This window comes from Peromyscus californicus, unplaced genomic scaffold (genome assembly GCF_007827085.1).
Source record: "Peromyscus californicus insignis strain IS unplaced genomic scaffold, ASM782708v3 Scaffold_4__1_contigs__length_199733344, whole genome shotgun sequence".
Classification (NCBI taxonomy): domain Eukaryota; kingdom Metazoa; phylum Chordata; class Mammalia; order Rodentia; family Cricetidae; genus Peromyscus; species Peromyscus californicus.
This window is the reverse complement of record NW_026294562.1, coordinates 40,962,539-40,988,850: the sequence shown is the minus strand read 5'-3', so window position 1 is coordinate 40,988,850 and position 26,312 is coordinate 40,962,539. Positions and strand designations below refer to the sequence as shown.

At 41.3% G+C, this 26,312-nt stretch overlaps 1 protein-coding gene across 2 annotated transcripts in view; it reads right to left on the bottom strand.

The window, feature by feature from the left end:
• Positions 1-26,312, bottom strand: part of Gda (guanine deaminase) — an 83,004-nt gene that overhangs the window by 23,415 nt on the left and 33,277 nt on the right. The window contains exons 2-6 of one of the 2 annotated variants that reach the window (XM_052762073.1): positions 15,774-15,862; positions 10,226-10,397; positions 7,141-7,228; positions 5,111-5,216; positions 564-591 (exon numbers count right to left, since the gene is read on the bottom strand). In XM_052762073.1, coding sequence (XP_052618033.1) covers positions 564-591; positions 5,111-5,216; positions 7,141-7,228; positions 10,226-10,397; positions 15,774-15,862 — 483 coding nt within the window. The remainder of the gene's footprint in view (positions 1-563; positions 592-5,110; positions 5,217-7,140; positions 7,229-10,225; positions 10,398-15,773; positions 15,863-26,312) is intronic. The other variant, XM_052762074.1, reaches the window with a different exon arrangement.

Below are 26,312 nucleotides of genomic sequence, written 5' to 3'. Positions count from 1 at the left end.
TATACATACATACATACTCATGGGATATGGGAGACATATCTAGATTGTATACATATCCCACATGTGTACATATATATGTACAAACATGTATGTATAGTTTTCTTGTATAAATGTATAATATATAAAATGTACAAATGAATAAAATTAGTTTTCTTTATCTATTCACCCATAGACTCCTAGGTTGTTTCCATATTTGAGGCTATGCTGAATAATGCTGCAGTAAACATAGGGTGTAGATATCTCTCCAAGATACCCATTTTATTTCTTTTGACACGTGTGAATGGATCTCACTGTGATCACCATCTGACACTGCATATGTGTGACAAGCCATCACACTCCACACCTCGGTACTCACAGTCTCTGTTAGATGTTTTCAGTTTTAAAATATCTGACCTCTCTGAGCTGAGCCATTGGGGACATCGTGTCAACAATTGAAGGTTCCAGGAGAATACCTTTTATGTACAGACTAAGCCATAGGCACACAGACTAATCTATCAAACAACTTCGCAGATGCCACCGCTAACAAAGCAGCACTCTGGTGAAACCTGGACAAATCCACTTACATTCCTCTGAAGCATCTCTGACACAAATCTGAAAAGAAGTGACAGAGGTAAAGTTAGAAAAGTTCATCTTTTTAAAAAACGTTTCAAATGGGGTGAAAACGTGACCCTTACATGTCCTGATTTCCATGCAAACGTTTCTAACCGTGTGGGTTTCACCATCACTAATCAGAGATTAGCAAGCAATAATTGCTCAGCTTTTTCTTTAATAGAAAAAAAGGGAGAGGAAAATCACAGGGAATATTGTCCTGTGGCATCTTGTGGGCCATTACAAGCATCCACACAGCCCCCAGGCTGTGCTAGTGTTTCCAGTGTGTTCCATGGATGACAGGGCCATGGACTCTTGGGCACACGCAAGCGCTTGGGGCCTGAGACACTGCTCTTCTAATTTCCTCTTTTGTGGAAGCTACATATACACACAGTATCATCATCAGTCTCTGAGGACAGGGTCTGGCAGGAGGCAGATATTGGAGGAAGGTAGAAGACTATGACAGAGGTGTCTCTGAAGTGTGTGTGGAATGGACAAGCGGTGAACTTCTGCCTACTTGAACAGTGACAACTGTCCCATGTCATGGTTATTTCTGCCCTGGCCAGAAAAGACTATTTCAGACTTCAAGTGTGAATTGAGAGCCTGGAGATGTAGCTCTGGAATAGATACTTGCCAGGCATAAAGGTACAAAGCCCTGGGCTCCATCTTTAGCCCTAGGGAAACAAATTGTGAATTAAGGTAAAGTGACCACAACAGCAGATTGCGGAGGAGCTGATCGGATGGCCAGCGCTGAAGGTCAGAGGTGCACTCACTCCTCTTCCCATGACCATGCAGGACGCTCTCACCTCGGCATTTCAGAGGAAACACACTTGAAGTGGGAGAATCCCAGAAAATAGAAGCAAAGCTGAAATCTAAACGGACACCCCAAAAGAATAGATCTAAAGAAATTTCTTCAGTGTATCTCTTGATGTGGAATGCAATACCGTGAAATTCCTTGTTAAATATTCAAGATACCATGAAAAAGCCATCAAAGATAATTGTAAGAAAAGTACTTAAATGATCAATAAGTTCCTTCAATGTTATATGAAACTGAACATAAAGAAAATTCATGAAATAACCATAATCAAAAGTTATTGAGGGGGTTGTAGATAAGATCTCAGTATTTTGGATGCACGTATAGAAATGTCACAATGAAAGCTACTACTCTGTGCCATTAATGTTTTAAAAGTGATCTAATGAGCAGGGCACCATACTTAACAAACCAGGTCTCCCAGAGAAGCCCTAGCCTAATACGGAATACTCAGAGGGTAATATTTTAAAATAAAGAACTCTTCATTTGTGGGGCTGAGGAGATGGTGCAGTGGGTAGGAACACTTGCTATGCAAGCATGAAGATCTGAATTTGAATTCCTGGAACCAATGTAAAGAAAGAAAGAAAGAAAGAAAATATATAAAAAGCTCTACATGCCTGTAACCCCAGTGTTGGGTCGGAGCCAGGCGGATGCTGGGAGTTCCAGCCCAGCTGAAAACTTGCAGTTCAGGGAGAGACCCTGACTCAAGGGAGTAAGGTGGAGAGTGGCAGAGCAGGATACCCAACATCCTCTTCTGGCCTCCACGGGTGTGTGCACTAGTACATGCACCTGTGTGCACACACCTGTGCAAACATGCACAAATATACATTTTTTTTAAAGGAGCACACCAATTTTATGAAATGGGCTAAATCCACTTAGTGACATTGGCATATTAGAAGAGTGATTTAATTTGTTTTTTTAACTCTAATTCTGCACCCTAAGAAGACTCTAGAGCATGCCAATACATCTGAAGATTCTTGGACTTTAAAAGAGATTGCTTCAGTTGTGTGGGGGCAAAAATGGGAGGATGTGTGCTAGAAGAGAAGAGAGAAGCAATGTAGTACACAAAAGAGTCACATGGTTCGGGAATCTGGAATATGCTCTGCTCTATTCTCTTAATGTCTTTGTCAAGAATCACTTTCTTGTGAATTTAAAAGCAACCCTTCAAAAAATAGGCACTTAAAAATCCAACCTTTCCTACTCAACTCTTAAAGAGATTGTGCACTGGAACATATTTCCATTTTTTCAAAATAGTTTTTTTGGTGAAGTATAATTTACATATCATAAAGTTCATCCATTTAAGTGCTCTATTCAATAACTGTAGTCAATTTACTGGGTTGTAGAGTTATCATAATAATACAGTCTTTGAATTCTCATCACCAGAATGAGATCCCCTGGGTCTATAGGCAGGAGACGGGCAGTATCACCTCCCCTCCCCCTGCCTCCAGCACCAGCAAACTTCTCCACTTTCTGTCTCATGAACTTACAGTTTCTATATAGTCAATATAAATGAAAGTTTATAATGTGTTCCCTTTTGTGTTTGATTTGTTTTTCTTAGAGTAGTAATTTTAAAGTTCATCCTGGGCAGCTCTACTAAGCCTTGCAAACTAGCTTACCTGGGGTCCTAGGCTTCTACCCTCCCCTACTGCCTATCTGTGAGTCACTAATAGTCCTGCTATGCTGAACTTGGAGGACAGCATTGATTATCCCTACACTTTTGCAAGCAGGTTTCTTGGAGTCCTGTCCTGAGACTGACACTGGAGCATCCAGGACACCTGCTTCGTATTTGGCATCTGTGAGTGGTGGCTTGAGGACCAGTCACATTAGAGTCTTCATGTAGACCTGTTGCATAATCTCTGTATACACCATGTTTTGACATTTCTGTCTGCACATGGTGCTCTATCCTTTAAGATACAGATCACCCTAAAACAGGCTGTTCACATCCTCTGGTGAACTCATTCTGTGCCTAGTGACTCTAGAATAGGTCTTGGTCTCTACTGTTCAGTGTTTCTCTTGCCTGTGTGTCATTGTTGAATGTGTCTAGACCTTTTATTGTAAGGGTCTATTTCCCACAAGTCCACAGATGTGGAATAAAGGCATATAAGGAACACAGCCTTCCTGCTGTGTGTCTCTGCTCGTATAAAAGTTCTGGGGAGGAGATATTTTAATTTTGTGTTTGCATATGTTGTGGTCATTCCAGAATGCATATAGATTTTTTCCCTTATCTTAAGGCAACATAAAAGGATTGTGCTAGGTGGTTATAACACATTGATCCATTGTAAAGAACACTTACAAGTAAAGATGTATGGACTAAGAAGTATACTGTGTGACTCACTGGGCCACACTGCAGCTTCCATGCCAAAATTCTCTCTCTTCTTTTTTATTTTGTTTTTAGGGTATACTTTTAAATTTTGTTTTGTTTGGGGGGAATGTTATAAGGGAAGAGGGTAGAGGTGATGGGACAGGGAGATGAGATCTGTGTGTATAATGTAAAAACCACAAAGAATCAATAAAAAGTTTTTTTTTTAAAGTCCACTGAAAGGATAGAGGGTAAAATCTCACAGTGACAATGTCTCTGCTTTGCACCTCTGTACTTCTCTATGCTTTATGCCAGAGAAGCACATTTTTGGTTACTAAAAAAATACCTTTGTTTTGTTTTTTTAAGAGAGTGTCTTATTATGTGGCTAAGGCTGGCTTAGAACTCATGATCCTTCCTTCTCAGTCTCCCACATATTTGGATTGCAGCTGTGCACCACTGTGCCCGACTGAGTCATCTTTATTGAAATGTCTTTCACTCATCTATAAATGGAACATTTTTCTATAACCTCTCATATGTTTCCTGTAAGTGACTCCTCCCACTATTATTCTTGAGCATGTACATGAATAAAAAATGCTGGTATATACCGCCTGCCTCTTCTTTTCACACTAAGCTCATGTCAATGAGCGAGATACATGTCATGCTATAAGGAACTCTACATTTTTAAGTCATTGAGATTTTTCACTCTACTAAATCCTGGCTCTGATGCTTCAATCTACACTAATAAAATGGTTTGGATGAGTGTCCCACAAAGGTCCATGTGCCAAAGTTTGGTTCCCAGGTTGATGCTATTGGGAAGTAGGGTATCTTACGAAGTGGGGCCTGCTGGATCTTTAGGTCATTGGGCATGTGCCCCCAAGAGGTATTTTGGAATTCTGGCCAGTTTTCTCTTTCTAATTGTCTTTCCTGACTCATGAGGTGAGCCGTGTATCCTATACTCACTCCTGCCTCATCAAAGGCATGTGGCCACTAGATCATGTACTGGAACCTCTAGAACAATAACCCCAAAGAATAATCCCATGTCTCTATAAGATGATTATCTCTAATGCTACATCAGAGTTATGGTAAGTGGACTACTCCAATGGCTGTGGGCAAGTTACTCAGATTATATCAGGCTCAGTTTTCTTAACATAAAAAAAAATACATCTTGTGGAGCTTTCTATGAAGGTCAAGAATAGTCTACAGAGGAAAGCTCTGTGAGTCACCCACTGACCATCTCCATATATTTGAGTGCTGTGGACTAACTAGGTAATACAACAATTGGACTAGTCTGTCACCACGTTCAGATCCCAACTGGGTCCTGATGGTGTACACTTTCCTCTCCCTGTTTCAAACTCTATCAGTGTAGCAGATGCCTCATCTAAAATACAGATGAAAAGCCCCAGGCACACTACCTCTCTGTCTCCTTGACTGATTCCTCAGTGGTCTCCTTGTATTCTGGAACAGTGTCGTTCATGTCCATGCATACTTTGCCCACAAATGCTCGCTGTCCGAATTTATCTGTGAAGCACACAGAGAAAGAATCTGAAGATGTGTTTCTTTTTTAACACTTAACTTTTTTTTCTGAGGAGTCTAAAAAGGCTTTTAAATTAAAATTATCGTAAAAAAATACATGAGAATGTTAAGAATCATCTCTCTGTCTTACACTGTGACAATAGCAAAGCTACTAAATTCAATGACTAGTAAATGGTTTCCACTTAGCCCCCAGCCCACTCCTAGCCTGCCAGAAAATAATTGGGTATCTTATACTTCTTATTTACCTTTTCCTTTTGATTATATACTTTGTTTATATTTCTACCAATGTCATAACTATCATGACACTCATCTTCTCTCATGGTATAAGAGGGGATAACCTCAGATCCTAGAAAATACATTAATATTCTCAATATACCAAATTTTCTCTTTTTCCCCCATTCATTTCTCTCCCATCTGCTACTCTCCTGCCATCACTGGACCAAGTTCCTCCCCATGCATGTCATGTCCCGTTTCTGGATAAAGGACAGCATATGAAATGTTAAAAACACAGATACTGGGTGATGGCCTTGGATTTGATTCTTCGCCCCTATGATTATTCCAAGATGGTATCTATCATCTGAGATCTAGACTCCAGTGTCCCAAAGTCCTCTGCTCTGTGCAGGATTGTAAGAAATACACCAAGAATGATGCCCAAGGCTCATGGTTCTCAGATGATGTGTCACTTCTCTTCCTGACTGTAGCAGCATAGATACTGTTATCATTGACTGAATGCCTAGCAGCTGCTGGCAACGAAGGACCTTTATCACATGTGCTGGAGGAACCCTTACTTCAGTTGAGCTAAGCAGGTGGGGCTGATTTCCAATGTCTCCTTGCTGTCATAAGACTTTCAAAGGGCTTTCTGCCACTCTTTCCCTGGAAGTTATTTTAATATCTAGTCATCAGATTAATTCTTTAACATGTCACTCTCATCATATCACTCACCTGACCTGAAACGTTCCTTAGAGTTTCTGATGCATATTCAAGCCCTTCTGTGGTCTGAACCTGCTCATCCTCCTCTCCATCCTGACCATGCAATGAATGCCCCCATTCCTTTAAGCCATGCTATTTCCTGCCTCCATCATCAACATCTCTGCCCCCAACTCCTCTGTCCATCTCATTTCCTCATTTTAGTCTCTCCCCAATTTGTCTTCCATGGAATCATTCCAGACAGCTGCCTTTGCCTCTTCTGAGAACTTGCATCTTTGTTTTCAATGTTAGCCATCAGGGCTTTGGTATGAACTACCATGGAACCCAACAGCAGGGTAAATGCATCATCAGCCAACAGTTTGCCAAGTGCCCGCTAAATGTCAGGCACTGTACTGGGTATGTTTAGAATCATTGACCTAAATCCAGTCTTCATTTTGCTTCCCAGCTCTGAGGTCTTGGATATGTGAGCATCTTTGAGCTTTAGTTAACCTGTCTGTGCAATGAGGGCATTAGTAGATGTCAGAAGGCTATTTAGAGTGGAGTACTTTGCATATTGTTTGGTACCTAGTAATAGAATTACTGGTGTTACTCAACTAACACTGTGCTCCTAGCATCTAGCACAATGCCCTGAATCTAGCTAACCACCAAGACCTATCTGTTAATTATAGTGTAATTAACTCTTGCCATGGCTACATTGATAAATGTGCTCTAAATGGCTCCATATCAATATACAAAATTAAGATCTATAAACATCATCCTGGGGCCAGAATCCATACAGAAATAATTAAATCCTTTAAACAATAAAAACTACTCAAGGGTCAAGGATATTCCCAGACACAAAGTTACTTGCAAAAATTACTAAGTGCAAATGCTCAAATTCTAGATCCAAAGGCACGACTTCCTACTGAGTGTGAACTATTGCCAGGCATGGTCTGGTTGTCTTTGCTTGATGTGCCCATAAATCCTGCGTTCAGCTGCTCACCTGTAATTTCCGCAAGGAGCAGGGATGAGTCAGTGTGAATTGTTCCAAAGTAGCAAGCCGTGGTTGTACCATTCTTTAGTGTTCTCCTCTAAAAATAAATCACAAAAATCCTGAATCGCATGTGCTCAGAAAAGTCACATGGCATACATAGATGAAAATAGAAGTCTGCTTTTTAATTTTAAAATGTGTTTATTTAAAGGTATGCCATCTTGATGTGGAAGAGACCTAAGTAAATGGCAAAAGTATTTATATTCTAAAAGTGTGAGCTTAAGGAAAAATTGATACTTCTAATTTCCTGGGTGTGTGTTTCAGAGGTCATAAAATGTGGTACCAGTTAACTCGTTTTTCCTCAGGATTGTTTGGGGATATTTTAATTTTATTTATCTGTGAGTGTACGAATGGGATTTTTCTCTGTATGACAAAATAAATTCATTCAGCCAGACTTCTGCTTCCACCTGGCGGAACACTGATCATTACGTCTCTTTTGTCCTTAGGAGATTTCCACTTGCACAATAGTAAGTGAGAGCAATGGATTAAGCCCTAAAAAACACAAGATGAGACAACTGCAGAAGAGAACAAAGAGAAGAACCTGGAACCCTTAAGAAGGGGACAGATACATGGGTGTGCTTACAGGAAACTGGCTGGAGGCTATGCAGCCACTTCCTCCTCCCTGTAGATGTCACCCGACCACTCCTCTCCTTCCCTGTGTAGGGAGTCACTCTCTGTAGAGACCGGTAGGTGTGGAAAGGGCCCAAATCCCACAGAAACAAGATGAAGAAAGGGATTAAGTGGAGATCAAGCTGATGTCTAGTGTTCTCAGTCACTTTCACCAGAACACCAAGTAAGTATGCCACTCCCACAGCTCCTGAAGAGGCTGAAGAATTCCTTCCTAGAGAAAATGAATGGCTAGAAGGTCTGTTCTCACAATGACACCGGGCCTGTTTGCTCACTCCAAAGTTCATCCTATGTCGAGGTTTACCAGTCAGTCAGTGCTGATGTGGTGTGAGGAAAACCCTCCAGCCCGGGTTCTCAGGAGGAAAAGCTTGAACTGGATGAGAAACTATAGTTTCAAATTTGACTGGAATGAACTAAACACACTAGAAAATTCAGAAGTCTATTCAAAGTATAGTCAGGTGACCAGACAGAAGAACACAGGGAGGGAAGTGGGGGAGGAGGGGGAGGAGGGGGCATGAAGGAAGAATGCCAACTCTCTTAAGCAGAGGTAAACTCCATCCTAATGGCTCTCAGCATGTGTAGGCCTGCTCAGAATCAGAATCATAGGACATGTCCGGCAAATAAATACTTGTCAGGAATAGACCAGTTTTGAGCTCACTGACTTTAAATACCTACATTTCTGATGAAGAAATATGTATGGACATTGCCTGAAGGATATATATATATATAGTCTTTGATTCTCTATCTCAAGTGTAAAGGTCTGATACAGTGGAATTTTCCCTTCCTTTCTCTTCTCTCTCTCTCTCTCTCTCTCTCTCTCTCTCTCTCTCTCTCTCTCTATCTCTCTCTCTCTCTCTCTCCCTCCCTCTCTCTCCCTCCTTCTCTCTTTCTCTCCTACCCCTAACCATCTTTACAAATGTAGTTTGACAGCATAATATCCATCCACATTAAGCAATGTCAGAATTAATTTTTTTAACTTCAGTATAAAGAATAGATGTGCTTTTATTCTGACAGATGTGGCTCTCAAAATCACACACACAGTGTGAATTTCATTCCTGATTTCCCTGTCTACATCATGTGCTAGACACCCAGAGCAAAATTTGTGACAGATTCTCCCAAGAGTGTGCACTGACTTTGGGGTTTTATTTCTCCATTCTCCTCTTTTTCCTTTTCTGTGATTTGATGACTCATTTTCTTTTGTTTCATACTATGCAATTTTAAGCAATTTCAAACCCTTTTTAGAACAATGTGAGGTATAAATACATTTTGAAGATAAAGATTTGGTGTGGTTAACACAATTCATTAACACAGTGTGCTAGCCAATTCATAACCAGCTTTTAGCCCTTCTCTGCTTTTCTGGTGTCACGCGGATCAGGCTAAAATGTAAGCCCACAATTACAATTAAGCAAGACACTGACTGAATGTAATCACTTGCTGCTACTCTTTAAGGCTGGAATGATACAAGACAAGGAGTTGGCAGGGTGGCTGGGCCAGTTCGTGCAGAAGATGTGTGACCAGTATCACAGAAGAGTCCTACAGTGAATCCAGGAGTCCTACAAGAATCCAGGAACAATGCAGTCTGAAGAGTTCCCTGCAGGAGGCAGAGGCCAGGAAAGAGTGTTTGCATTCTACTTTCTTCGCTGCAGATGTTTTTCCAGTTTCTGAGTGTGCTCTTATTCTGGAGCTAGTTTTTATAAAAGAGGAGGAAGTGGCCCATTTTGCCAGCCATCAGCATACAGGGGGCATACACAGCAGCCACTGATCGGGAACTGACTCGGCTCCAGAGTTCCCACTAACACTCTCAGTCCTCACATCACATTCCCGCCTGTTCTGCAATGTGGGGGATGTTCTGCATCCTACCGTCCCTCCTTGCAAACTGACTAAAACAATGTGATATTCTTCTAAAAGTAATTTGAAATTTAATTTTTCCTTGAACATTTAAAAAAATAATAAGACACAGCTCTTACCAGGTGCTAGGCACTATTTAAAGGACCTCCCAAATATTAACTTCATGAATTATCATAACAATCCATCAAGTAGGTTCTATCATTATCTCTGAGTTTTACAGATGGAGGACAGTGAGTCACAGAGCCTTTTAAAGGTCACATGGATATTCCATATGGTTCCCCAGAACAGCACTATGAATTAGCTGCCGTGAGAGAGCACACCCAGAAGATGAGGATAAGAGAGTGCTGTAGTAGAACCCACCAAACTGAGACTAGGGTCATCACACACATATTCTCTCCTTGCCACTGTGAGGATGGCATGCTCGGCGGATTATGAAAGGACTTAAAAACGTTGCCACATTTCATCGCAACCTTAATGTTTTGATAACTGAAATTTGGTCCTGGAAATGAATGTTCGCATAGATGATCAGGTGTCACACAGCACCCACTCATACAATACTCACGACAACTCTGGTGTAGACTTCTTCAGCAAGCTCAGTGCTCTGGAACTTTTGTTCTGTAGGAAACGTGTACTTTGTCAACCACTCCAAAAGTGGCAGGTCGACATTGCTTCCCGAAAAGGCATACTGAGGAGCATGGATGTGTGCATCAACAAGGCCTGGCATGAAGAACTCACTGGGAAGTAAGGGGAGAAGAAAATCATTTCAGAGCATCTTTAGACAAGGTTTTCATTTATTCTACACATTTACAACTCTAAGTTTTCTTATTTTAAAGAGATCAGAAAATAAGAATAAAATTCTACTAGAAGAGAGAGAGCCTAAATTGCAATGAGCGCAGCTCTAGTTAGAGATGGTGGAGTGAAGGAAGGCATCGAAGCCAAAGTGCTGTAGCAGCAGAAAAGGAAGAAGCCATGGCCACATCCTCTGACTCTCTTCTTACAACTGGACAGAGAGTAGAGGTGGGAATAGGGTCTTCAAGCTGCAAGAACCAGGCTGAGGGACAAGGACACACATCACAGGGAGGGAATAAAGGTCAAAAACAGTGACTTAAGGCTCAGTGGTCCACTTCATCCTAAGAGGCCACAAGAAATCCTGTCCTTCTCCATGTGTTCAAAGGCCGAGCTCTCAACAGAAGCATCAAGAACACACCTGGCTGGTTTGAGATCCTTGAGCTTTGCCAGGAAAGTGTAGAAATAAAATGTTGGTCTGAAGCTGAAGTAATGAGAGGGGTGTGATGCTGTAACCACCATTCCTGCTTCAATTTTTTTTTTGTTTTTTGAGACATGATTTTGATGTATAGCCCAGGCTGGCACTGAACTTACGTTTCTCCTGATTCCACCTTCTGAGTGCTGAGATGGTAGGCATGCATCACTCTGCCCAGCTTACCATTCGTGCTTCTGATCAGCTGAGCCTCCCCAGCCACATTTCTATCTATTTTTATACCAACGAGTTCTGGATAGATATTTTTAAGTTTTCAGAAGCACTATCCACAGAAGGGAGGAAAGCAAATGCTAGTAGACACACAAAGCTCATCTAAAAAGCTAATTCAGTTCCCTCGGGTATTCATTGTATCAACTCATCCAAACACATATCTATTAGCAGATGATATCTACTCCACTGCTTTCACCTAGAACAACTGGAAAAATCACCCAAGGAACTTGAACTCAGCCATTTGACACAAGAAAGAAATTCTCAGCCCGTAAAGGCTAGGCATCCATACATCCAGATGTAAGGTGCAGCCATGAGCAGCTCTCAAATGCTCTATTCTAAAAAGCGAACTCGGAATGGTGAGGGGGTGAGAGCAGCAAACACTTGCTGGATGTGTATGTGTCCTGGAGCTGGACACAGTTTCCTCAGAGCATTGCCTCACTTGTGGCAGGTAGCTTGCTATAGCAGCTACAGATAGACATTCAGACCGCCTGAATGAGGACCCACCACTAAGCAGCAGCGGGATATGTGGCATGTGATCTAGTCTCTCTGTCTCTCATTTTTGCTATATGAAAAATGAAGAGAGTGTTATACCGTAGAATCATGGGGACTGAGTTACTGCACACAAGACTGGAGCCTAGCAAATGAAAGCATCAGTAAATGCTGGTGGTGGTGATAATGTAATGTTCTCATCATATTAATTAGGCAAGTGGTGTCCTCACTTGTAGAGCAATAAATGTAGGTGCTGGAGATGTCCTCAGCTTGAAAAAGCGAACCATTAACCTGTGAGCTTTGGAGGGGAGCCTTGACCTTGGCAGCTCCCCTCTAGGCTCAGCACTCTTGTTCGCTATACTCCATGTGACAGACAAAGAGCAGTGACAACTTGTGAGTTTGTAAGAAGTGCTAAGGCAGTCTACAGTGTGAAATGTACCAGTCAGTGTCCTCTTTGGGTACCTTTGTCCTTGGGGCTCTTCCTTCCTCTACCACCACAAAGTGAAACAGCGTTGAGTTCACATGCAGTCGGGTGCTCGTCAGATGATGTTTCCCAAACATGTTTAGGAAACCCTGCTAAGACTTGTTGGGAGTCTACAGAGAAATAAGGCATCTTCCTGCCTTCATAATAGCTCAAGATATTAGGGGCATGTGTGTTTCAGAGAGAAACAGACAGACAGACAGACAGATGTCTAGACATAGAGATGGGGAGAGAGAGAGAGAGAGAGAGAGAGAGAGAGAGAGAGAGAGAGATCATGTCACACAGAGGCTCTTAGCAAATAATTTTACCCCTAAATGTCTACTCAGACATAAAACTTAAGTTTATAAAAACAGATTGTGCAAGGATTTTTGCAGCAGCTTTGTTCATAACATAAACCCAAATTGGATGCAATATAAATAACTGTCATTGGAAAATACAGATAAGCCAACTATGTCCCTATGGAATACTATTCAACAGGAAAACAAAAAGCAACTACTCTTACAATAATATGAATCACCACCAAAACATGATGTTGAGGGCCAGAGAGGTGGTTCAGTGATTAAAATGTTCCCTGGGCAAGCATAAGAAAAAGAGTTCAAATCTCTAACACCCACATAAATATCAGGAGAGAAAGGTGGCTCACCTTTAATTCCAGCACAGGGGAGGCAATAATAAGAGGCCCCCAGAATATTTTCGCTGAGTAGACTAGCTAAACTGATAAGCTCTGGATTTCAATCAAAGGGCCCTGCCTCAACAAAGAAGGTGGGGAATGGCATACTCTGGCTTCTACATGTATGCATGCATGTGCACATGCACACATCCCTATACAAACACACCCAAAGGGGAAAAGCATGAATTAGGAGACTCCTGCAATATTACATGCACAAAGTTTCTGAATAAAGATCACGGTAATGAGAACAGAAAATCAAATGACAAATGTGAGAGGAAGAATTTAATAATTTATCAGTCCCTAGAGGCAAATGAGATGGGTCAGAGAGATAGTTTGAGCACACAAGGGTGAACACACAAAGTACAAAGAACCTGGTTGGAGAGTCAGGTGTGCAGGGTCTCATGTTGTCAGCTTAAGCCAAATATCAAAGTATTAAGCAGTAGACTGCTTCATGTTTCTATAACAAACTACCTAAGGGTAGATACTTTACTTTTAAAAGAGGTTTATTTAGTTCACACTTCTAAAACGTATATGCCTGATCTAGGCAAGAGCATGCTTTCTTGCAGGACAACACACAGAGAACTATACAAACAACTAGTTACATATAGAATAAGTCAACTGTATGGGGTAGACTCACTTTAATGCAATCCACTCTTGGAAGAACTCCTTCACTTTGCAAGATCACTATCAATCATCTCAACCAGGTCTCACCTCTCAAAAGTCCCACCACTTCTCAACATCTTTGCACTGGGTCCAACTTCCAGAATATGAACCTTTGAAGAACATACTCAAAACCATATCTAGTCTCTAGCTTGTGGCCTCTAGGTGTCTAAGAAGTCACTGAAGATGTGGGATAATTGGTCACACAAGAGTTAAAGATGGGATTCAGTGTCGAGAAGTTTCTCTACAAGCTGCTAATGCCAGAAATTTCTGTAGAAATCAATGAAGCTAAATCTTGAGCAGCAGCATCCACTTAAGAAGGACATAGGAAGAGAAGGTGGCAATGAGTGACATTGGCAAAACTATCGAAAAACCAAAAAAAAAAGAAAGAAAGAAAGAAAGAAAGAAAAGAAGGAAGGAAGGAAGGAAGGAAGGAAGGAAGAAAGAACGAAAGAAAATAGAGGGGACACATGACACAGAGACATCAGAGAGAGTAACAAAGGAGGCAGGGAAGTGACCAGTGACAAAAATCTGAAAGCAAGATACATAAAGCCTCAGAGAGACTATAGGACTTCTAATGCAGTGAGCCAGTGTCATTCTAAGTGAAACGAATTCACTCCCTGAGTCTCAGACTGCTTTAGTTCTGTCCAAGGTGCTGAGGAGTGATGTGCTCTAGATGTGGGTGATAGAGAGGGAACTGGGCACAGCAAAGGTCAGGATGGGAAGAGTACATGAGACTTCATTTTTTTTTTTTAATGCAAGGGAAACATGTGTGTGTTATCAGGAGCAGAGGCAAGGGCAAAGGAGGTGTTTGAGGGTGCAGCCTTCAAGAGCAGAAGATGGGCTAGGAAGGACTCACTGCAGCCCAAGTGGCTTTTACCCAACACAGGAAGCACTGGGGTGGGATGTTAGCGAAGTCCGCAGACTCACCCTTGAGTTTGCTGAGATAAAGACACAAGAGTGTGGAATGTGAGAGAAGCAGGTGGAATGAAGTCCTTAAGTACACCACCTCATTTTCCAGAGAGCAAGATGTAGCTCAGGGTTGGTTACAGACTTGCAATTGGTCAATGCCCTGGCCACAGTTAGAAGTCAGTTCTCCATTCATAAAATGACTTGGAGCTAGATGGCCACTATCAAGAGCTGTCTTCAGACAGAGCAAAGAGGTGGTCTACTGCTGCACCAGGAGGAGGTGAAATAGCTTCCTCTCATCACTTCTCAACTTTTCCCACCCCACATTAGTCAGCATAATTCCCTTAGAACATCAGCTTCACACTTTAAACCTGAAATAGTAGCTTAGCCTTACAAAAATCAAGAAAAAAGAATAGTATACAACCCTATATATAGTAATCAGAACACCCACCCATTTTTCATATTTCTTTATTTTTATTTAACTTGATTTTCACACTGCTGGGAATTAAACCCAAGAACTTCATACATAATAAGCATGTCTTTTATCACTAATCTACATCCACAGTTTCATGACCCAAGCCCTGCTCCTCATTTTCTTTTTGAGGTGTGGTCTCAATATATAACCCAGACTTTGCAATTCTCCTGCCTCAGCCTCCAAGTGCTGGGATTACAGGCATGTGCTGGCACTTCCCACCCTTCCACTCATGTTCTAAAGAAATGGCAAACACTGGAAGAAGCCACACAATCAGAACAGTTGAGTACAGGCTAAGGCCCCTGTCACCCCCTCTGTTTGAAAATCATCACTAGTTAAATGAACTTCTCACTACTTCACCCTAAAGTCACTTTCCAATTTTAAATGTATTTTCAGAATAAAAATGGTGGTACCACTGTTACTGGATTTGAAAACACAGCCTTCTGAAATTAGATAAAAAATACTAAGCTTAAGACAAGAGTTCTTATTTGTATAAAAGAAATCAATCAGGCTGGGAAGACAGCCCCCCACAGAAAACACATTCTATACAGATAGTAAAGACCATAAACATGTCAACTCAAATGTACTCTGGACACAGGTGCATCCCTAAGCATGCCATCTGAGTAGATGTTTCTCAGACTCTGTTCCTTGATGGTTTCCCTGTTTGGTCCCCACCCTCCCCCATGCTTATATTATGGGGCTAAAGACTTGTCAAGATTCTAACACTGCACACAAAATATTCAACAGATATTTAACAAAGTAATGATAGCAACCTCTGGTCCTCAAAGTTTCTATCCTTCAGATTGCTTTCCCCTTCCCATCCTCCCCACTGATGGCCAAGTGCTTAATTAGAAAGCCTCCTTCTCTCAATGCACATTTCTCATCACTTGACCCTTGGTACTGATTCCCAACAAAAGGGAAGATGTTGGCAGAGACTTACTGGTGGCTCAGCTCTCTGATCTCACATGGTTTGAAGCACCATTCTTTGGTCAGTTTTTCTTGCTGAGATGATTCTTCTAAAAACACTATCTTTAAGAGAAAAAAAAGAAAAAGAATCAGATATTACCAAATCATAGCCATTTGTTGACACTAAACACACAAATGTTTTCAAAGGAGACTTTAGTGATGCTGAGTGAATTTTAAAAGATATTTGGGCCTGGCGGTGGTAGTGCATGCCTTTAATCCCAGCACTCGGGGGGCAGAGGCATGCGGATCTCTGTGAGTTCGAGGCCAGCCTGGGCTACAGAGTGAGTTCCAGGAAAGGCGCAAAGCTATACAGAGAAACCCTGTCTCAAAAAACCAAACCAAACCAAACCAAAAAAAAAAAAAAAAAAAGATATTTGGTACCAAATGAGATTGAGTTTGGAGGCAAAAAAAAAAAAAAAAAAAAAAAAAAGACATTTGGTACCAAATGAGATTGAGTTTGGAGGCAAAAAAAAAAAATGACAATAGTTTGCATTTGGTCATCCATAAAAGTAAAGTGCATAGAACTTCTCATCCACAAAAATGTAGACCTGAGTCTTCAAGTGTGTTCTTCTGAAGACTCACACTGATGGGGACAAGGAGTATCATTTCTGCTTCATTAATATGATTAAAGGAAACACTGTTGTGCAAAAACACCCAGCTTCAACCTAATAAGAGATTGCTGTTAGCCAGTTAGAGGAAATACTAACCCATACTTTACAAGGCTACTGCGGAGACTAAATACGATAATTCTGGTGATGAAATTAGCATATGCCTGGAACACAGTAAATGATCAAGTGTATCTATTGCTATTTTGCACACTGTGGCTGCTTTCTTTGTAAGTAGATTGCTCAACAAGAAAAGAGAGGAAGTCACAAGGTTAGGATGCAGGAAACAGTCCCCGTCTGTCTGGTTTCTCGGCTAGTTTTGTTTTGCTGTGATAGGGCCTGGCATGATAGGCAAGCGCTCTACCACTGAGCCAGATCCCAAAGCGCTTCCTGTTTTCATTTTAGATGCAATATGAGAAAAAAATGTTTCATTAAAAATTACATTTTGAAAAGCCTTTAGTAAACAGAAGTTGTCTACCTAGTGAAGTGAAAATTAAGGTGATGTATCTCAGGAAAAAAATAATTGTGAAACTAAAAAGAAAACATTGGCTCCTTGGTTCATTGAGACACACCTTAAAAATTATGATATTGACCAGAAGTGATTCCTAAATTAAAATTATTCAATGATTATAAAGATATACTTGAATCAATAAATGTTATAAAGGAGGAATCAACACTCACCAGAGTCTATACATAATTATTTTAAAAGCCATAAAATTAGAATTTATCAATTTTTTCAAAAGTGATTTATTATAAACTTCATAAATAAGTAATATGATATAACACTTCTATAAACATATTTGAAATACATTAGGAATAAGTGTTTTTGAGCAAAATAAAAATGAAGAAACTTTATTCTGGAGAGATGTAAACAAAATGGAGAAACTAAGGCCATTTTGCTACCCCTGTGGGAAGCTCATGATCAACAGTGGATTTCTATGATAAACACACACTTCATAGATGTAAATCCTTATGAAACAACACATTACATAATACACAACCCCTATACCTGACACCTTGTGATATTTCTCTAGTACCATTGTCTTTGCTGTCAACAGAACCAACTGCATGGCAGATGAACTAATTGCTTATCACCTAATAATATACCATTAATATAACTGACAATTAATACACATTTTAACCAAATAACTTTAAAATGCAAAGAACTGGTCAATACTACTATAATAAAACTGTTCCTATCCCCATGCTTTTCATTCATTTAGAAATGGTTTCCAACATTGGTATCTATGAAAATAGAAAATAAGAAAAATTATGCTTCCCTATTTCATGCCTACAACCAGTAACACTCACCAGCCCATTGTGTAATTATAGGAAATAGCTTTTTATTTGCATATAACCTTTCAATACATACAAGAGACATTTTAAAACTTCCTCACGTTCCTGGGAAATTTTAAATGTTTCAATTCATGCCCATAAATGGTATAATAATAGATGTTTATTAAGACTTCCAAGAAGAAAATATACTACATTAGATTAAAACTGTGTAAGGGATTAGATCAGAATTCATAACTCAGTAGGGAAATGGGGGCTGAATAACATTTCAGACACTTAAAAAGGAGAAAGTTCATATTTGGGTCTCACTATGTCACCCTGGCAGATCAAGAATTGCTATGTTGACTAGGCTGGCCTTGAACTCGTAGAGATTTGCCTGCCTCTGCCTTTCATGTGCTGGGATTAAAGGCACATGTTGCCATGCTGCCCACGCCCCCATCCAGAATATTTTAAAGATTAATATCATGGTTTAATTTGAAGGAGTGCATATTTAAAATGTTTTAGGAATAACGGGCTCTGTACATATCTACATTCAACAAGTCATATATACCACTAGCTTTTAAAGGTTTGAAAACTTATACTGCTTTTCAAAGTTCTTTTAGGACGGCATGAGGATTTTGTCTTAAGTGTGAAGAGTATTTCTCCAGGCAACTCATAGTTTAGGCATTCATAGCACTGATTTTGTATCTACCTTCTCTCCAAAACTCTCACTCCATCTATCCTCAAAGTGCACACACACATAGTCAAAGACTATAATCTCAAGGTCAGAAAGGACTGGAGACAACTAAACAGAATGATGATTAAAATAATGAAGACAGATTTACTGAATGGAAAAGTATCCTTTATGTAATGTTAAAGTATCTTTTTGAGAAATCCAGGTTACTAGATACACTTCATGTATAATGACATTTTTGATAATAATATGGTAATGGGTATAGTATGGGTGCACACATGAACATGTACGTTGAAGGGATTGTATGTGTATTAATAGTAGTTGTCTCTTTATAGAAAAAAGTTGATGGTGGTTTCACTTTCTTCTCCTCACCATAAAGCGAATTCTACTTACAATGCATAGAAAAATGTAAAATATAAATCCCCACTACTAAAGTCTAGTCTCCACATGCAGAGTCTGTGGCTGGGGAGTGAAAATACACCAGATAGGTGACGAATAAGATGAGCATAGAGAGGAGGAGCCTGCTGAAGCTCTTCCCCCACTACATCACGGGGAGAACAGTGGTGTGGGCAGACAAGGTCTCGAAGACATGTCAGAATCCGACAGTGATAGAAAGGAATTGGTACTTGATAAATATCCAGGGTAGATGAAAAGGAATGAGAGGGATCATAACAGGAACTGAGGTGAGGAAGCAAAAGCCACCAGAGGCACTGCAGAGAAAGGCCTGCCGTCGATGATGTTGGAGCATCAGGTTGGAGAACTTGAACTCATAATCCACGTGTTTCTTTTTTTTTCTTGCTCTTATTTGCATATTTGTTCATCCAGCACTGTCTGTGGACCTCTTGTTAAACAGCATCACCACAGGGGTTGGGAGCAATTGACTCATAGTGATCATAACACATACGACATCTGGTAGGGATGTTGTAATAGAAAATGAATGATGAATGGACTAAAGGTGGTATGTGGTGGTCTCTCAGAGAGATGCTATTGAAGCATTGATTTTTTTGGGGGGAGGTTGGGGTGAACAACTAGAATATTCTGAAAGCATCAAAAGATAACACAGGATGTGTTTGGTATGTTCAGAAACACCAAACATACCAGTGGAGACCCAGCACAGGCACTAGAAAAGAGTGGAAGGAATACTCCAGACCAAAAATAATCAGGAGTTTGTAAGTCATGTTCAGATTTATTTTTAGGAAATCTCTAAAAATCTGGTGAAAAATACAGTTGATGCATCCTTCATGGTTAAATGACCTCCTCACCCCTAGGCAGTCTGGGTTCATGATGCTATTCACTCGCTTGTTCATTCAAGTGCCTGGCATGGCCCTCAGGCCTTCCTCCTTATAGGCCATGATCTCCGTCTAGGCAAGCTGTCAATCACATACACAAATCATTAAAAACAAGGTTTCCTAAAAGCGTAGAGTTCCAGCTGGCAGGGGCTTTCTCAGCCAAACCCTTAGTTTTCCAGATGAGGAAATAAGTCCAAGTGTCTCTCACATGAAACAAGGGCCAATTAGGATGAGCAATAATGATAATGATAATGTCAGAAATACTAAAGCCAAAGGCAGATGGATGATGACTATCAGCGTATGACACAAGTCTCTGCAAGATACAAGCTTCAAACACCAGATGGAAAATTTGAGCAAAACACTTGTTGTCATGGTGTAGAGTAAACTTCTGGGCAACTGTGCACTAGCTCAGCTATACAGCAAAAGGGAGTAGCTTCTGTCTATACTCATCATGCAAACCTACTCAGTCGCTGTGATGGGATATAAGACCAAACAAAAAGTATTCACTTTAGAGATTTCTGAGGCCACTGGCAAAGACACGCATTTGTATATTAGCATAATTCATGTCAAACTGGTTAAAGGAAAAATGACATTGGTTTGAAAAACAAAAATCGGCCTATCAAGGCAGAGTGAGGTGAAAATTAGCAAAAAGGCACCAAAGAACACCATGAAGGGCCTAGGTTTTCTGATCCCATATTCTTTTTGTGAATAAGAACAGATCAGGCTGTGTGATCATGCCAGGTGCAGAGCAAACAGGAGTATTTGCTGTGCAATCCATCTGCCTAGAGGTTTTTCCAGGCAGTTGACTTGCTTGTCTGATAATATAAACCAGAAGTGATAGAAATTTTCCCCACATATCTCTGGTGGAAGACTCCTTCCCCAGATACCAGACTAGCTTCCTGAATCCAAGATAAGACTGCCCCTCCCCACCCTGTATGCCCCTCCCTACCCTGCATGCCCCTCCCCACCCTGCATGCCCCTCCCCACCCTGCATGCACCTGCCCACCCTGCATGCACCTGCCCACCCTGAATGCTCCTCCCCCTGCATGCCCCTCCCCACCCTGCATGCACCTGCCCACCCTGCATGCACCTGCCCACCCTGCATGCCCCTCACCACCCTGCATGCACCTGCCCACCCCGCATGCACCTGCCCAGCATAACTCTAATCACCCCTCCTCTCCTTGCCATCACATCCCAACCCACACCTCTGCAGAAGCCTTCTACCCCATCAGAAGCCAGGCCAGCTCCCTGAAAACCAGGTAAGCCACCACCCCATCCCTCAACCCCTGCCCTGCCCTCACCCACTCAGCATAACCCCAACTGCCCCCTCTCCTTTTCTCATCACTGTATCACAGCCCACACCCCTGGCAGAAGACTCCTACCCCACCAGAAGCCAGACCAGCATCCTGAACCCCAGAGGACCCCCAGCCAGATGAGAGGCCACATACATCTCCAAATGCCAGCCCCAAACTTGGGCAGCAACCCCCTGCTGGACCAGATTCTATCCAGGCCATCAGAAGTCCAGCCCCCAACTTGGGCAGAGACCCTCTAATCATCACAAATGCTATGTCTATCTATAACTTACTCTTAGCTCAGAGAAACATAGCTTATGTGGGTATGTACATCTCTCTAGAGTTGTGGTTCTCAACCTGGGGGTCACAAACCCCACAGAAGTGCATAGCAGATATTTACAGTATGATATATAACAGTAGCAAAATTACAGTTATGAAGTAGAAATGAAAATAGCTTTATGCTCATGGGTCACCACCACATGAGGAATTGTATTAAAGGGTCCCAGCATTAGGAAGGTTGAGAACCACTGGTCTAGAGATAGGGGAAATACATAAAGTTGGCAAAATGTTAACCCTAGGAAAACACATGAGAGTTATTTGTACCATTCTTACAATTTTTTATGAATTTTCAGTAGTTTAAGATATTTTTACTTTAAAATTAAACAATATGTTACATAGAAACATAAATCTATAAAGTGAATATATAAAGATGACTAACAGCATTACAGAAAAAAAATATGAGTGTTTAGGATAATGGAGACGGGAGGCTGCGTTGGGAGTCTCTCAGATGATGGAGAGCTGAAAATATATGAGTGTTTAGGATGATGGAGACGGGAGGCTGCGTTGGGAGTGTCTCAGATGATGGAGAGCTGAAAATATATGAGTGTTTAGGATGATGGAGACGGGAGGCTGCATTGGGAGTGTCTCAGATGATGGAGAGCTGAAAATATATGAGTGTTTAGGATGATGGAGATGGGAGGCTGCATTGGGAGTGTCTCAGATGATGGAGAGCTGAAAATATTTGAGTGTTTAGGATGATGGAGACGGGAGGCTGCGTTGGGAGTGTCTCAGATGGTGGAGAGCTGCTTCCATCTTCAGTAATTGCACCTAACACAAACAGAAAGTGTTCTTTCTTCTATTAAATGAATTAACTGAAAAGAATACCCACTTTAAAAAAAATCAAACAAGCCAGGCAGTGGTGGCACACGCCTTTAATCCCAGCACTGGGGAGTCAGAAGCAGGGGGATCTCTGTGAGTTCAAGGCCAGCCTAGTCTACAGAGCAAGTTCCAGGACAACCAAGGCTATGGAAAGAACCCTTGTCTTGAAGAACAAGAAACAAAAAGAGAAAGAAAAATCAAATAAATTTATCAATATTATAAATATATGAGCATAGATCTATCTATGGAATACCTATATATCCATATGAGAAAATCACAGGAGGGGAATACACAGTGAGGAAGCAGAGTTACAGAAAAGTTCTAACATTTACAGCGTTCTGGCTCCAGCCATCTACAGTCAGCTCATGTTCTGCCACTCGGCTTTCCAAGCAGGTGGAACTCCACTGAACACTCGGATGCACTTCACATACTGCAAATCACTTTGACATGCAAAATATTACACTCTAGTTTTTGTTTCCTGCATTTGGAATCCCTTGATGCCTTAACCAACTATGGAAGAAGGAAACTGCTCAGGTCGTATCAAATTAGCACCAAGCATTGAGCAAAATTCACCACACATGCCAGACACAAAGTTAAACGACGCATTTGAATCCTGAAATCATTAAACAAGTGAATAAATCCAGCAGCTGCCTCCCCCCCAAAAAAGATCTTCCGAGACTATATTCAGCAAGTTGCAGCTGAGAGTGAGCTAGGAAAAGCACTGAGTCTGTCACTTGAAAACTAAATGGTGACATGAAATGACCACACAGTAGACCACACCAGCACAATGATCTTGGTAGGAAATTGGGCCTTGGATAAAAGGTCCCCTTGCATAACTGCCCTTATGGTCATGTTTTTAAGAGATGAATTTTGCCTTACAGCTCCGTTATAGGTTGAATTATGTACCCTCTTTCCAGATCTTATGTGGAAGTCCTAAACCCCCAGTAAGGAATGTAACCTTGTTTAACAATAAGGTATTTGTAATGCTAATCAAGTTAAACTAAGGTCATTGGGGGTAAACTTTGTTCTAATATGACTGGTGTCCTTTTGGATTCAGAGACATGTGGAGGCAAGATGATGTGAAGGACACAGAGAGAGAAGCCAGCCTTCTCCAAGCAAAGAGGAAGCTCGGAACACACCCTTTTCTGTATGTCCTCAGAAGGAACAAGTCCAGTCGCTGACTCCTTCATCTTGCTTGGACTTCCTAGACAACAACAGCTTCCTGTTATTTAAGCCACTCCATGTGTGTTACTTCATCACAGCTGCCTTGAAACTAGTACAGACCCTATAGGAAGGTAAGTTCTAATTCTGGTCTAGTCTAACAACTCAGCAAAGGATAGATACTGTGGACATTCCTTTTTACTTCCCTGTAGGGACCTCATTTGAGAGTTTGAGGCAGCAAAATCATACTGAATTTACATGAAAATCGAGGCTCTCTTTTTACTGGCTCTGTTAACACAAACAATCCCTTAAACTTCCCATTTACTATTCATTAAAATGTGATAATAATCTACCACCTCCAACTACAAACACTGTCACTTTCTGCTCAAAGGACCATCAGATGAGGCGAGGAAAGTATGGTCACAGACTCTTGCAGGGCTCTAGGAACATATACCACACCATGTTCTTGATGCTAGCTTCAATATAAAAGGAGTTGCAGTTGGGAAAGGGTAGTTTATTCCATAAATAGCACAATCTCGCCTTTAAGACAGCCAGAAGCTAAGTCTAATAAGAGGGCATTTAATAGACATAAATGAAATCCTACTTTGACATTTTATAAAATACAAATGTACAGGATAATGATGTAAGAAACTTGCTAAGAGTGAGGACCTCGACCTTGGGACTGCAGTGACAGCTCAGTTAGAAAAGTGTCTGCAAGACCTGAATTCAATCCCCCAAAGCCAGGAGTGGTTGCACGAACTTGTAACTCCATCACTGGGGAGACAGAGGCAGACAGATCTGTGGGACTCTGGCCAGACAACATAGCCTGCTTCCTGAGTTACAGGCCAGAGGGGAGTCCTATCTAAAAAAACAAGAAGATGGGCAGTACCTAAGGAGTAATACGTACAATGATTCTTTTCTGGCCTCTACAAGCATGCACACACATGAACACACACACACACATGAACACACACACACACACATGAACACACACACACACACACACCACATTAAAGGAATTCCCAGATAACTATTTTGGAGATATTTTATAGCTATCTCAGAAATATCTCAAGAAATACTGAAAATCACAGGATATCATGTGGGAAAGCCATCCAGATTTCTAAAGCAAGATGACAATTTGCTAAGGCAATGAAAAGATGCTCGCTCTGTAAGCAAGACGGTGGTAGTGAGCACTGTTCAAGCTATTCGTGGAACTTGTGGTTTGTTTCTACAAATAAAATTGAATTCTCTATGCTTCCAGTGTTTCAAGTTATAGTGTACCAAATGAATACTAGTTTAACATTTTTGCACTTCAGTTTGAAATAAAAATAAGTGTGTGTCTATGTGTGCCTACCTCTGTGTGTGTCTCTCTATCTGCCCTCCCCCTTCATTTAAGAGATTCAAACCACAATTTCCAAAACTAGCTCCTATTGATAAAAGACCAATGATTATCCAGTGGTGTTCTGTAGAGGAATCTATAATTAATTCCTCCCACTCTGCCTTCACCCTGCGTTCAAATCTTCTACAAAAGATTAAAGCAGACCTCACAAATAGGATCTAAAATTCCTTCCAGCAGCAGAGACACCTTCGACAGGTTTATCTTCCAATTGTCAAAAGTCACTGAAACATGGGCTGAGCTCCTTTACACTACATGTTAAAATCCCATTTTGTTCAGTTGGGCACCATCTACCCAACTCAGACTTAGAAGTCCACCACAGGCTAGGGGTTTGTAGAGATGTCTCAGCAGTTCTCAGTAAGCACTTGCTGCTCTTCCAGAAGACCCAAGTTCAGTTCCCAGAATCCCTGTCAGGTAGTTCACAGCCACCTGTAACTCCAGCTCCAAGGAGATTTAACACCCTCTTCTGGCCTCTGTGGGCACCCACACACATGAAGCATGCATTCACACATACATGCATAAATCCTGCCCAGCCTTGCCCCATGGACTTCATGTCTATATATGTGACATTTGCCTTGATATCTTATGTAGTTTTCTTTCTCCCAAGGCTCCTGTGAGGCCCAACTTCAATTATGAAATTGATTGGATTAAGGAGTACCTACTAGATTAATGAAGCATACATCTGTGCATCTGTGAGGGTATTTCTAGAGATATTCAGATGATGAGGTCTCTGACCTGATGAATGATTAATCCCTTGTTGGGTTCATATGATGATATTGTTGAGACCTGGTGAAAGGTAAGATGTGGGGCCTTGATGGAGGAAGGTGTCTGTCTTTCCCTGGCCTTTTTCTCTATGACCCTTCTCTGCTTCTTATCTACCAGGAAGACAAACTAGAACATTGCATCCATGATGTTCTGCTCAAGAACCATAGACTAAACTCTCTGAAACCCTGACCCAAAATAAATCTTTCCTCCCTTGTTTCTGTCAGGCACACTGATCACAGGAAAGTGATTCACACGATACCCAAGTCAATGTGTCTAAAGCCAGGACCATGGTTTTCTTCCTAAAGTTGACCTATTTCCAGAACTCCTGGTCTAAAGAACAAAAACATGGTCCACTCAGGGCACCATCCCAAGACCTATGATGCAGTCATCTCTTATTTCCAGCATAAAATTTCAGTGGCTTTTCATTGCATTTAGGATAAAAAAAAATGTTCAAGACATGGTTTACAGGCTGGAATTGGCTTGTCTCTTACTTTCCTCTCTAGCCTAGATTTGCCTAATCTCACACTTCACTCTCTCTGCCATGCTATATCACTTAATACCACACCTCACCTTCATTCACACCCATTCCTCACTAAAGGTCCTCACAGCACCTGACACTTCTCAGTGTCTGTTTGTGTGTGGTGCATGCATACAAGTGTGAGGGTGCATTCACATGGGTATACTCAACGCCAGAGCAACATGGTGAGTGTGTTCTATCACCTTCTGCCTTACTGTCTTGGGACAGACTCTCTCCCTGAGCTAGAAGCTGACTTTTTTTGGCAAGGCCAGTTGGCCAGAGAACCATGAGAATACTCCTGTCTCCTCCCCCGATGTTAGAGTTACAGGTATACACAACCATACCTAACTTTCTAGGTGTTAGG